The sequence below is a fragment of the Copadichromis virginalis genome, linkage group LG23 (genome assembly GCF_057382275.1).
Source record: "Copadichromis virginalis isolate Kocher_CV1m ecotype Utaka linkage group LG23, C_Virginalis_male_GT1.1, whole genome shotgun sequence".
Classification (NCBI taxonomy): Eukaryota; Metazoa; Chordata; class Actinopteri; order Cichliformes; family Cichlidae; genus Copadichromis; species Copadichromis virginalis.
Window position 1 is genome coordinate 3,158,332 of NC_140639.1, and position 14,138 is coordinate 3,172,469.

Consider the following 14,138-nt stretch of genomic DNA (forward strand, 5'->3'; position numbering starts at 1 on the left):
GATAAGATAAGATAAGATAAGATAAAACTTTATTAATCCCTCGGGTGGGTTCCTCTGGGAAATTCGGTTTCCAAAAGCACAGCACCGACAGAAGTTACAGTTACAGAATATTATATACACACACACACACATATAAATACAGAGACATATATAAATAAAATATACGAAGGGGATAAATAGGAATAAAAATGAAAATACAAGTGAATTGCACATTTCAAGTATGGAGTCTATTGCACCATTGACTATTAACAAAAGTATTGCACAAAAGGTATTGCACAGTGAGGTGAAGAGGCACTACAGCTTAGTTGTTCCCCCCTCCCTTGTCCCCCTGTTTCCCCTCCCTCTCCCCTCCAGAGAGGAGTTAAACAGTCTGATGGCGTGTGGGACAAAGGAGTTTTTAAGTCTGTTAGTTCTTGTCTTGGGGAGAAGCAACCTGTCACTGAACAGACTCTTCTGGTTGTTAATGGCCGTGTGCAGAGGATGCCCAGCATTGTTCATAATGTCCATCAGTTTCTTTAATGTCCTTTTCTCTGCCACTGTCACCAGAGTGTCCAGCTTCATGCCGACCACAGAGCCAGCCTTCCTGATCAGTTTCTCCAGCCTGGATGAGTCCTCCTTTGCTGTGCTGCTCCCCCAGCACACCACAGCATAGAAAAGTACTCCAGCAACCACTGACTGGTAAAACATCCACAGGAGCTTCCTGCAGATGTTAAAAGACCTCAGCCTCCTGAGGAAGTACAGTCGGCTTTGGGCTTTTTTATACAGGTGCTCTGTGTTGCATGACCAATCCAGTTTGTTGTCCACCCACAGCCCGAGGTACTTGTACGTGTTGACCACCTACACCTCCTCCCCCTCTATCTGAACCGGCAGTGGACCTGCTCTAGACCTCCCGAAGTCCACAACCAGTTCCTTAGTCTTTGAGGTGTTGAGTTGCAGGTGGTTTGTGTGACTCCATGCAACAAAGTTCCTCACCAGGCTCCTGTACTCCTCTTCCTGATCATCCCAGATACACCCCATGATGGCTGTGTCATCTGCAAACTTCTGAATGTGGCATAATTCAGAGTTGTAGCAGAAGTCAGAGGTGTACAGGGTGAAGAGAAGAGGGGACAGCACAGTTCCCTGTGGTGCTCCTGTGCTGCTGACCACAGTGTCCGACGTGATGTCCTTCAGCCTGACGTACTGTGGTCTGTCGGTGAGGTAGTCGGAGATCCAAGCCACCAGGCAGGGGTCCACCTCCATCCTGTTCAGTTTTTCCTGAAGCATACAGGGCTGGATGGTATTAAAGGCACTGGAAAAGTCAAGAAACAGGATCCTGACCGTGCCTTTTCCCCCATCCAGGTGTGAGTGGGCTCTGTGCAGGAGGTACAGGATGGCATCCTCCACTCCGACATCCGCCTTGTATGCAAACTGTAGTGGGTCCTGGGCATGTTGTACCTGTGGTCGGAGGAGGTTGAGGAAGAGCCGCTCTAGAGTCTTCATAAGATGTGACGTCAGTGCCACCGTTCGGAAGTCATTCAGCTCATTGGGCCGGTTCCTTTTGGGGACCGGGACGATGCAGGATGTCTTCCATAGGGCGGGCACTCTCCCCAGTCGCAGACTGAGATTGAAGACTCGTTGTAGCGGCTCCCCAAGTTCAGCAGCACATGCCTTTAGCATCCTAGGACATACCTTGTCTGGGCCTGCTGCCTTTCTGGGGCGAAGCTTCCTCAGTTGTCTCCTGACCTGATCCACTGTGACACTGGGAGATGTTTGGGAGGGGGGGGGGGGGGGGGGGGGAGATGTCTTGCTGCTGAGAGAGGGATTGGAGGAGGGGGGTGTCATAGTGTCAGGAAGGGGGGAAGCGAGGGAGGTAGGAGAGTGGGGAGAGGACTCTGTAGTAAAGGTGAGGGTGAGGGTGGGGGTTGTGGGCTGGTCAAAACCTGTTTCTTTCGTTTGCCTTCTCCACAGTCCCCCCCACTGTACTTTTCTTGGTGTTGTGGCCTGTGATGGTTTTCACACCATTCCAGACCTCCCTCATATTGTTCCTCTCCAACTTCTGCTCCACCTTCCTCCTGTAGGTGTCCTTTGCTTCCCTCAGGCAGCGTTTCACCTCCTGCTGTGCTGCTTTCATCTCCTCCTTCACTTTGCTCCTGAAAGCCTTCTTCTTAATGTTGAGGACAGCTTTGACTTCCTGTGTTACCCACGGTTTGTTATTAGGATAACACCGTACCGTCTTAGCAGGGGCGACTGTGTCCACACAAAAGTTGAGGTAGTCTGTAAGACAGTGTGTCGCCCCCTCTATGTCCTCACCATGTGGGCTCAGAAGCACATCCCAGTCTGTGGTGTCATAGCAGTCTCTCAGAGCATCCTCCTTTTCTGGGGTCCATCTCCGGATGGAGCGCGTTGTGACCGGCTGCCTTTGGACGAGGGGTGTGTATTGTGGCTGTAGGTAAACCAGGTTGTGGTCTGACTTCCCTAGTGGGGGGAGGGGGGTGGCTCTGTATGCATCTCTCACATTAGCATACAGTAGGTCAATTGTCTTGTTGCTCCTTGTGGGACAATTCACAAACTGGTGAAAAGCAGCCAGAGTAGAATCCAGTGTGGCATGATTAAAGTCTCCAGATATAATAATGAAAGCCTCGGGGTTTTGTGTCTGAAGTCTTGCTGTGACTGTGTGTATTTTCTCACAGGCAGCTGTTGAGTCAGCCCTCGGAGGGATGTAAACACACACACAGATCACATGACTGAACTCCCGAGGTAGATAATATGGCCGCAAGCTAACAGCTAGCAGCTCCAGGTCCGGACGGCATACCGAAACTTTAACGGAGACGTGTCCAGGGTTACAGTATCTGTTGTTAACGTAGACCAGGGACGTGCAGAGGGGGGGCTAGAGGGGCTTGAGCACCCGCCCCTTTCCTGATGAGTGCCCAAAGTGCCCTTTTGTTGAGGCAACTTTTAAAAAATTTTTCTTTATTTTTTTATGTGTGTGTGCGTGCGGAGTCCTTTCTGTGCCCCTCAACAATAATATTTAACTATTAATCACAGTTTTGCTAAATAAAAGGATCTGGCTTGCATCAGTCACATGATCACTATTAACCAATGATCGCCCTCGACGGCAGAACGCGCTGGTTACGAGCCGGGAACGAGCTCACAAAGAGCACGCGCATTTTTTGCGGTCCGGAGCTGTAGGAGAAACACAAGTTAACTCAGAGACACAGACTGATGCGACAAAACCAGTAAGTAGGTGTACAGCGTACACTGTAGTGTGTAGCACCCAGGAGTATTAGCTTATTACGTACACGTTGGTAAGCTGTCTTGTTGCAACTGACGAACTGAAACAAACGAGCGTGCTGTGTGTGCAACAGCGCGACAAACATTACCTGTCCTTTTATTAACTGCACAGGTAGTGCTGGTCATAGCTGCTGGCTACCTGTGTAAGGCTGTCATGGGTCTGTAGCTCTGTCACCGTTTTAGGGAACATATTTAGTTTTAAAGTATTTAGAACATATTTAGTTTTAAAGTATTTAGAACATATTTAGTTTTAGAGTAAGTTTCTGGGCATTTCCTGCCTTTCTGGAGGGATTATATTTCACTAAAAAACGATCTAATATGCATGTCCACATAATAATTATTATAATTATAATATATTAAAAAACACAAGCTGTATTTTAAAAAACATACATTAAGAAGCAGATTATATTAGATTTATATTTTAAATAAGACAAAAGTTGGATTTTACAGCAGTAAAATGATTGTATCTCTACAGTTTAAAGATGTAATAAGCTTTGCCCTGCACAGAGTGGATAGTGAAACAAATGGAATCATCATAAATACATTATTTCATATTTATTACTTCCCCCTCCTCATTGCTTTATTATTGTAGCTCTAGTAATAAATAATAATGTAAGGATTCTGGATCAGCACCATGATGCCCATAGTATATACAGTATTCTGAAGAAGGTCTAAAATGTCACTGTGTGTGCATGTGTGTGTTTTATTTAGCTGGATTTAAAAAAATATTACTCATGATATAACATTGTGCAGACATGGCTGGTAAGGACATGAGGAGGAAACAGTAGGAGCTGTATGAGGCTACTAAAGGCAGTGCTATAACATTTTTCTGTCATCATTTTATTATAGATTAAGTGCAAGAGTTGTTAGGTGTGGATAATTAGATTATAGTTTATTGCAATAGCAAGTTGTGCCTTGTTCTCAGATAGACAGCAAGTGGAGAGTGATATATGAAATGATGGGAAGGAAGGAAGAAGAGAAGCAAAGAGTGATTCACAGGCAGAGCCGAGTTTATGTCACAGTTTTTTGTTGCCTTATGGTTCCAAGCGCTGTCACCAATCTTTGCATTTTGTTATTATCTCATGACACTTGTTTAATCAGCTACCATCTCTCCTGTGGACTTTTTAATGTCTACAGTCTCAGATCAACACAGCCCTGCCCTTCCCATATTAGATTCTTGATGAATGTGTGTTGTTGTTATTCAGCCTGGTTCAATGTGCCCCTTTTTAACTTTGAGCACCCGCCCCTTTAAACCTCTCTGCACGTCCCTGACGTAGACAATGAGTCCCCCACCTCTGCTTTTTCCGCTGGCCTGCGTGTCCCTATCGGCTCTCACGGATGTGAAACCGCATAGGTCTACGTTAGCCTGTGGCGTTAGCTCGGTTAGCCACGTCTCCGTGAAGATAAACAAGCTGCACCCACGGTATAGTCTGTGGTTGTTCAGAGCGCACAGTTCATCAATCTTATTCTGTAGCGCGTTCACGTTGCCCATTATCACTGTCGGGATTGATGGTTTGAATCGCCTCCGGTGATCCGCTCTCCTCGCTCCAGCATGAGCGTGAGAAAGAGTGATTAACCCACTAACAAAAAATCAATATGCTATGTAATTAATAGCATAACACAGTACTAACTTAGCCTATATGCACAAGAACATAAATAATAAACTTCATTCAACACTGTAAAATTAATTAGCTCCAAGAAATTATGGATACAACTATAAATATAGTTATTTGGCTTATATCGTGATATATATCGTTATCGCCCGAAATGAAAAAGCATATCGTGATATGAAAAAATCTTATATCGCCCAGCTCTATTAACAATATAGCTCCAAGCTACCTCATTGAGCTACTTAGATTATACACCCCTGCTAGAGTACTAAGATCATCTTCCCAGTCACTCTTGGTACTGCCGAGATCCCGGCTGAAGACTAGAGGTGACCGAGCGTTTGCCTTGGCTGCACCCAATCTATGGAATAACCTCCCCATCACTGTCCGCGAGTCTGATTCCATTCAATCCTTCAAATCGCGGTTAAAAGCCCACCTATTTAGCCTTGCCTTTTTCTACCAGTTAATGCTTGTTAGTTAGTTTAATGCTTATTTCTATCTCCGGTCTATTCTTAACTACTTTTAATCATTTTTAAAATTTTTGACTGTTTTATCCTTTACATATATTGTTCTTTTATGCTTTTATATGCATTTCTTTTGCTTCTATGTTTTTAATGCCATTTAACCTGCTAGCATGTTGGTACTTTGCCATAGCCTGTTATGAACTTGCACGTTCATGTGTTTGTTTTGTGCAGGTGATGTACCTTTTTATGTTAATTCAGCTGTGCCAGGGCCCTGCTCCGATTGGTGCGTGGATACACCGCCCCGACGTGACTGGTTCCAGCTGGAGGACCCGCCCATTAAAAGGAGTCTGGAGTGCTACTGCAGGAGAGGTCCTCGCGTTTCTCCTCATGACCCAGCAGTGTAACTGTGGCAGCCGCTGGCTACAGTGCGGCTTAAAAGTTGTGGAAGTGGAGTGGGTAGGGGTGAGCTGCCGTTTCTTTTGATCACCTGTTTTTTCCTGTTTTGAATTAGTTAAGGAGGTCAGACTCTGTCTTTACTTTTGACTTTGTTTTGGTAAGGTCAGGGGAGCGGGATTTGTGTAGATTTGTTTTTGTTTATTATTTTGGCCTTGGCTCACCCTGAAGTGTTGACACTTCCGTTTTGTTGTTCCTTTTTTTCACTTTGTAAATAAATCACATTATAACGAACGGATTTGTTTCCTGTGGCTGCTTGGGTCTTGGGGTGGGAAGCGAGTGCCTCACTCATGTTATTGCCTGGCCCTAGACGGGTCGTAACAAGCCTTCATCCTTCCCTGTTACTTCATCTTACCCTCTTGTATGTTAAGCACTTTGGTACACCACTGGTTTTAAATGTGCTGTATAAATAAAGGTTATTGTTGTTGTTGTTGTAAACAAAAGCAAATGTAGTATGTACTAATTTGTATATGTATACAATGTAAATCGTAGAATTATGTGCACAAACAGTAATATTACTTTACATACTTATTATTTAATGCTAATTCTTAACATTTTTACACATGTACTAGCACTGTCTCTTTGCCTACTGTTGACATGATTCCAGTTTTCGTTCTTTTAGTGCCTTTTCATACTTTATTACATGAAATGGATGGTAATACGACAAAAGACCTACAACAATAAGAACAAAAAATGTGTAATTTTAACAATTGCCTTTTATTTAACCTTCAACAAACAGCCAAAAAACAAAAAGTGCCCAGATTAAGCTTGTAGTGTAGAGAATACTCCACTATTTATGACACCATTAGCTCATTATTACAGGAAATACTCAAGTTAACATGTCTCCTCTCAAGTCTGCAGCCTCTCCTGTGAGACTGACAAAGAAAGCAGCTTTACTTCTTGCTTTCTTTGACCAGTTGTTCCACTTCCTTCATGAAGCGCAGGCAGAGCTCATCCTGCCACGGCAGAGCAACACACTGAACCGCCACAGGTAGACCCTCGCCACCGGACACTGCCTGAACACAAAAAAACACTCCTGTCACTTAATGCTCAGCAGCTGAACGCACCACCTAAATGTGTAATTTACTAAACAGGGCAAAAGAGCACAATCCCCAAATAGTGCTGAAAGGTGTTTACCTAGAAAAAAAATGGATTTGCTGAATTCATGGGGAAGTCATGTGTGTACATGTGTTCATCTGTGATCTCACGTATTGTCAAAGTGCATGCAGCTGAACTTGTGTAGATCCACCAGTAATAAGTAACGGTTGTTGGAGCACAGCTGATGTGCTGAAAACCGTGTGCTGTTTACACTCCTGGAATTATAACTGTTTAAGTGGAGTGTGATAAAACTTTATTAAGGAAAAATGTATTTTTAAAGTTTATCAACATAAATACATTGCTTTAATGTCCATCAAAGGTCTGATTCTTCTGAGGATCAGTGCTGTCCTCCTCCCTGTTTCTCCATTTTTTGGCCGTTTCCCTTTGAACCCTATTGCACAGGCTGTGAAACTGAAGAGCTGGAAGCAGTTTTGTTGCCGCTGGCATTGTGTGACTCCTTTAGGTTAGAGGCTCCAGGTCATCTCTGAAGCTATTGAGCAAATTTAGCATTAAGTGGCTTGGTAGCTCTGTACCTTGGAATTGTTAGTCTGCTTGCCTATCGATCCTGCTCAATGGTTCCACTTGCACATGTGCTGCAATCAGCTGATTTCACTTCATATGCCAGAAGAGGAAAATAGTGACGCAGTCTACAGCGTGGATATAAACATTAAACACGTGCAAATGGATCATTTACAAAAGTCTCTGAGCCCCCACTTCTTAACTGAAGTCTTCTTACTGCACTCGCTTTGGAAAAATCTATTTTTTTTCATGCCAAAAGTTTGTCCTGACACAACGTGTTAGTAAATCTGGCTCTATGTTCTCACTCAGTCTTATCTCACTGGTACATGTTGCCTACCTCTTTGAAGAGTTTGTCCCACATGTCCTGATAACAGCCCTTATAGTGCTTGAGTTCTTCCTCATCCTTTGTGGTCACTGTGGAAACAGTGACTACACCCGCAGGAAAGGTAAGGAGATTGTAGAGCATCGTGTAGCTAACAGCAGCTTAAAACGCAGAAAAGACAAAACAATTACTTACTTACTTACTCTATATCCAGACCCAGGTTACTTTTTAAATCAAGTAATGTCTGGAGAGTCGTCCTCATCTTTGATGAAATGTCTCTTTTTTTCCTCTTTTCAAAGTTCAGTTGTATTATAACGTGTAACTGTTTTGTACACTAAGGAGCTTGGAAATAAAAGTGTCTGGACTTCTTTAGGTTTCTTGAAGACGTTTCACCTCTCATTCGAGAAGCTTCTTCAGTTCCAAGAGCAGCTGGTGGAGAGTCCCAGATTTTAAGCCCCATGGAAGTGTCCCCAAGAGGGTCATGGACCACCCATTGATCCTATACCTAATCACACCATCCAAGGTGTGAAAACGGGTGTAAGTCACAAGCAGCAATGACGTTTTTCTTTCCAAGCTCCTTAGACTACAGTGACCTGGATGACTGAGTTCACAGACATGTTTTGTACACTGTCATTCTTTTTTTTTATCATGTCTATCCAGTTCCCCAGTGATGAAACCCGCTGAATCCACTACAACATGAATTACACTTTAGCTAAACTTCATTTACAAATAGAAGTACTAAACACAATAAAAATTAAACTGGAAAAATAAAGTGTTTTTTATTAGTTACTGTTATCTTTTGCCTTTTATATTTTACATATCTTTGTAATTTTCTGAAACTATTAAAGTAACAATATCTGATCTAATTTGTGACTTTTGCTTCACACTTTAAACATCTTTAAAGTCCTGTAATTACATTTTTTTGAAAACAAAGTGATAAATACAGAAACTAAGTTGTCTGTCATACTGAGTTAATCATACTTGAAAGTTTGCCACAGTATAAGAAGTTGTAGGCTGGTCCAATCACAGGACACAGCAGCACATCAATGTTGCAGCTCCTCCAATGTGCTATTGTCTCTTGAATGTAGTCCTAAAGAAAACACAGGAAATCTCAATTTCTCCTTCAGACTTTCATACGTGACCATGCATCATCAGCTGACAGTACCTCAACAGCAGCATGTTGCTTCCACAGCTCTGGAACAGATCTAAGAATGAAGCAGAACGTTTGGATACAATTCCTAGCACATGGAAATGTAACAAAGAAACGATTCAAGCACAAATGAAGAATTTCAAGGATACTTTCTCACCCAACTCCACAAAGAGCATCAAAGTTGGCAGAAACACGAGGAAACTGCCAAAAAAAATCAGCATCATTATAAATGTTTTATCAGACTGAACTGTGAAGTTAACTGTTAAACCAAGGACTCACCACGGGTTTGAGCAAGAATGAAATGGTTTTCTTCAACCACTTGGGAAAGCCGCAAGGAAAAACCTGAGGCTCCAGACAAGGGTCCACAGGTCCCCCTTCCCTAAAATGAAAGAGATCATTGGCACAGGAGAAAACAGTCTGTTCAGAGACACTGAACTGAGAATTACTGTAATGGTTTCAAAAAGAACCACAACCCCATGTTGTTCATAAAGACAATGGCAGCATGGTGATGTTTAGTGGTTAGAACTAAAAAGAAACAAAATCTCTAAATGTTAGATGATTTAAGTTTAGAAAACAAATGGTACTAACTGACTTATTAAATGGAACAACTCACAGTTTTTGTAGCAGGGTGGTAGCTCCATCTGCTAAAAAACCCTTTATCAATAGTTCAGGGAAAATTTGATCCATCTTCAGTGGACAGTAAGGGACGAGCTAAAGACACAAATATCAACACTAAGGACCTATGACTCATATCACATACGTGGCTTGACAGTGATCATAGTGTGTGTGGTGACGTCTTACTGTGTGCCCTGCTTGCTCTAGCAGAGCTTTGACCTCTCTGACGCCTCGGGCCATGCTTGGAGATGGATGCGTGTAGCCATCGCTTTCCAAATAACCGATCCTTAGAGGTCTGGAGCTTCTGTATATCTAAGGGTCAATCTTTTTTACTTCCTCAGTCAATTAAACATAATCAGTTTGCAAAGGTTAAGATTACAGCCTGTAAAGTTAGTTCTGTATCTCAGGACATTAATAACAGGTGAGGTAAGAGTAATATAAAGTGAAGCGTTAGGACAACTATGTATCCGCTTAATTTGTAGTTTTTAACCAAAAAAAAAATCATTAACAGATTATATGAACCTCACAGTACAGGACACACCTCCATGTTAAAAGGTAATGGTGGAACAGTGGGGTCCAAAGAAAACATGTGGTCACAAAGAAGTGCCTGCATGCACAGAGCCAGGCTGTCCACATCTCTTGCCATGGGTCCAGGAGATGACGGCACTAGTTTCATACGAAATATAAAGCAGTGACTCAAATATTTGAGACAGTTTGTGTCTGTGAAATATTGCTATACAGTGGTTATGTAACTACATTTACTTTATATGTAAAGTACATATGTTTCTTACCCGACTTTTGCCCTCGATAAACTGGACGAAGGCCCTGTAAACTAATCATTACACAAAAGTGTTAACAAAGACAAGAGTTTAACTCAGTGTAACTCAATGTATAATAAATTTCCAGGAAACTGACTGAATGAGACCCACCTGAGCCGACCTGCAGTTGGCTTGAAACCACAGATTCCACAGAAGGATGCAGGAATACGGATACTGCCACCTATATCAGTGCCTATACCAAGCAGAGAGCCCCCTCCCCCGATGAGAGCCCCCTCCCCACCAGATGAACCTCCAGAGGTCTTCTGGGGGTTATGAGGGTTCACAGTCTGCCCGTAGATAGGATTACTGCAGTCATAGCTGTCAACAGACAGTTAATGAGTCTTTGCATATTATTTTCATTCATATTTTCATTATTTGCACATTTGGAATGGACAAAGGCAACTTAACACATGCACTCAGTTTTAAATGTGCTGTAGATTTTTATGTGAGTAACTGATAAAAGATGTACTTTAAAAGAGCTTGAGGCAAGTTGGTTCTCACAAAGGGAATAGCTCCTTGTTTCTTCAGGACTTGAACGAGCACACTGTCCTTTTCAGCGGGCTGGTCCAGGTTAATGACCACACCACAAGAACAGTCATGATTCTAGTGTTGGAAAAAACAAAGATGATAATGTTACATCAAATACCTGAGCTATGATGCTCGAGAATACTGTACCATACTTATAAATACTGATGGGAAATACTTTAACTGTAACTGAAATTTGCATTGCATAACCTTTGTAATACCTTAAATGTAATATTTTCTTTGATGCTAACTGGAACTCCGTACAAGAGACCATCCTTGTTGGAGCCAACAGTTGTCAGCTGGTCCAAACTCTCCAGCAAAATTTCAGTGCAGCAGTTCAGCTTTTTGTTTACAGCCAGAGTCTGTTGGAAAGGAAACAAGCACAGACAGATTCAGAGAAACGTTTTCCCCTGAAAGAAGTTTTCATGCTTCAAGGGGATGAACATTCCTGTCAAAAATAAAAAAGAGAGACAAGTCCTGAAAATTAAAATAGTTACTTGATTACTAATGATTACTTCTAAAAATTAGCTTTTGGTGTATTTGAGCTATTATGAAAGATTTGTTTTGTTATATTAAGTGAACCTTTGTGTCATGTTGGATACTGAACCTTTTCCATATAAGAGTAAAGCACATCCTCAGGGGTAAGTGAGCCTTCCTTCAGCTGCTGTGTCAGCTCAGACAGGGAGAGCGTCAGGATGAAAGCAGAGTCAGTTGTCGGATGCTAGGAGACACAGACCCACACAGAATCATTACTTCAAAAAAACATTTAAAGCAAGAATTTAAGACTTAGTATCACCTCTAATTTTGCATCCTAGTCATGGAACAACCTTCAGAACACATTAAAGCTCTCCCTGACAGAGTTCATAACACTCAAAAAGACTTATGTAACCGAAGACTGTTATTGCCATTTATAAGCTGGATCATATATTTTTGTATTATTTTGTCTCTAACTACTTATTAAGTGTTTTGATGTTATATTTGAATTGTAACTTGTAACAATGTAAGGGTTTGTCCTCTTGACCAATTTATCCTTGAAAAACTGATGTTAATCTCAAGGGATTTTTCTGGTTCAAAAATAAATAAAATAAAATAAATTAAATTAAACAAAAAAAGCATTGAACCAGGATTTTTCCTTTGTCTGTGTTCCACCTCTGTATACTTAATTACTTATGTAATTAAGTAATACCCTCACCCTGAGGCTCTCTTACGCCCTACACGTATAATTAATTTTGCAACTGTGGAGAATTTTTCTGTCTTTCCTGAAACTTGCCTCCTCCATTCCTGACTGTTCCCTATCTCCCATGGTTGATGATTTTGCTAGCACCCTTTTTTCCACATGCTCCTCCATCCTCAATAATGTTGCCCCTGTTAAAATGAAGCGCCCTAGATAATTTCCCGATGTTGGCTAAACGATTCTACACGTGACAGTAGTATCCCCCGTGGCCAACTCCGTGATGCCTTGGGTTCCTTTGATAGTTTCCTCACCGACACTGTTAGTGACCTGGGTGTGTTTTTGGATAGCTCTTTTAAATTCGACAAACAAGTGTCTGCTCTTGTCAAATCTTGCTTCTATCAACTGCGTCTTATTAGCAAGGCCAAACATTATGTCACGCCTTTGTGACATCTAGGTTAGATTATTGCAGCTCCCTTTACTTTGGTCTTAACTCTACTCTTCTCCATAGACTACAAATTGTTCAGAAAGCGGCTGCGCGTCTCCTTACTGGTAGTGGGGGGCGTGTCTCTATTAACGCTGTCCTTGCCGACCTGCACTGGCTTCCTGTTAAGTATCACATTCAATTCAAAATCCTGCTGCTCACCTTCCGAATTATTAACAATATAGCTCCAAGCTACCTCATTGAGCTACTTAGATTATACACCCCTGCTAGAGTACTAAGATCATCTTCCCAGTCACTCTTGGTACTGCCGGTACTTTAATTTATATATTTTATCTTATTCTTTCCCAGTTAAATTTACCCTTCAGTCTAATTTGTGTTGTACAGTTATTTCATTTTTAACTTTAATTTTTATGTTTTATTTTATTCCTTCCTAGTTAAATTTACCCTTTTTAATTTTCATATTTATTTCCTATCTTATTCAGAGCCTTTTCTTCTTTTCTTTAGGTCACGAGCAGTTGTCTAAGCATTTCACTGCATATCGTACTGTGTATGACTGTGTACGTGACAAATAAAATTTGAATTTGAATTTACCAAATTGTTTGTCCATAGTTCATCAGGTTTGAACTAATATCTCCAAAGATTAACTTAAACAATTCAAAGTCCAGGGCTCTGAACTCTCACCGACTCTTTGTAGCGGAGCACCGCCTGCTCTGCCCGCTGCAAGCTCTCGTCTCTCCTGTTTCTGGCTCTCTTGATCTTTTCCTCCGTCTCTCGGTGGCTGCTGATCTTTTTCACCAGCATAACCACGGATCCGACAACGCAGGTAGCACCAGTGAGCAGAGCCACTGCCCACTTGTCCATTTTCACTTCCTTAATAAACTGTTCAATATTCTGCAAGGCTTGCATTTTTGTCCTGTTGCTGCAAACTCGACTAAATGACAAGTGGACTTTACACACGGTTGTTTAAATGGGACAGGCTGACCTTTGAGCAAAATACATAGGCGCGTTAAGCAAGTAATAGCTCCTACTTTAATAAAACAATGACGCTCACTCACTGCGCGTGCGTACTTCCAAATACTCTGTGAATGACAGAGGAAACAAAAACAACAAATATGTGTTGAAGTGCGTGTGCATCCAAATTAATTACAGGAAGTCCATTTAAGACTTCTCCTTAGAACGATCACCTAAACATTTTCACGTAAGTTCTGTATTTTATAGTGATTATTATCATTTTTATATTAGGATAAAGGAGAGCCGACCGCTTACTCGCCTCTTTTCCCCTTTCTGCACCGCATCAGCTGTTAGCTTTCCGTGACCCGGAAATTATTCTCCCTCCGGAACAACGGATATTAGTGTTTCGAGTTTAGTTACTTTTGACATTATTATATATATAACTATATTAACAACAGTTTCAACCTTTATTATTGTCACGATGATCATGTCATAATTCCGTTTAATATATGAAACATTTTACAACAAAAAAACAACAACAACCCCAAAACAAAGCCGCCACCCCCCCCCCCCCCCCCCCCCCCCCCATCAGAGATCTTCGGGGCAGGTTTGAAAGATCAAATCAAATGTAATACGGCTTATAAAACAGGAACTATTTATTTTATTCGTTTATAAATATCAATGTCAAACCACTACATTAGAAAAATAAATGGTTTGTTTTAATGTCATT

At 41.7% G+C, this 14,138-nt stretch overlaps 2 protein-coding genes across 6 annotated transcripts in view; one reads left to right on the plus strand and one right to left on the minus strand.

Annotated features, from left to right (window-relative positions):
- The window catches only part of LOC146679971 (uncharacterized), a 94,121-nt gene that overhangs the window by 63,699 nt on the left and 16,284 nt on the right, over positions 1–14,138 (plus strand). The gene's annotated exons all lie outside the window — the stretch shown is intronic.
- LOC146679975 (fatty-acid amide hydrolase 1-like) lies at positions 6,493–13,719 on the minus strand. 2 transcript variants are annotated; one of them, XM_085449752.1, is made up of 15 exons: positions 13,139–13,719; positions 11,449–11,562; positions 11,063–11,203; positions 10,786–10,919; positions 10,428–10,634; positions 10,290–10,330; positions 10,040–10,164; positions 9,685–9,810; positions 9,497–9,594; positions 9,163–9,262; positions 9,041–9,084; positions 8,899–8,938; positions 8,715–8,823; positions 7,749–7,894; positions 6,493–6,810 (listed from the first exon to the last, which is right to left on the minus strand). In XM_085449752.1, exons 1-15 carry the CDS (start codon positions 13,361–13,363, stop codon positions 6,688–6,690), a joined length of 1,773 nt encoding a protein of 590 aa, XP_085305878.1. In that variant the 5' UTR covers positions 13,364–13,719; the 3' UTR covers positions 6,493–6,687. The 2 variants fall into 2 exon arrangements, with proteins under 2 accessions (XP_085305878.1, XP_085305879.1); XM_085449753.1 differs by lacking the exon at positions 13,139–13,719 and adding an exon at positions 13,049–13,130.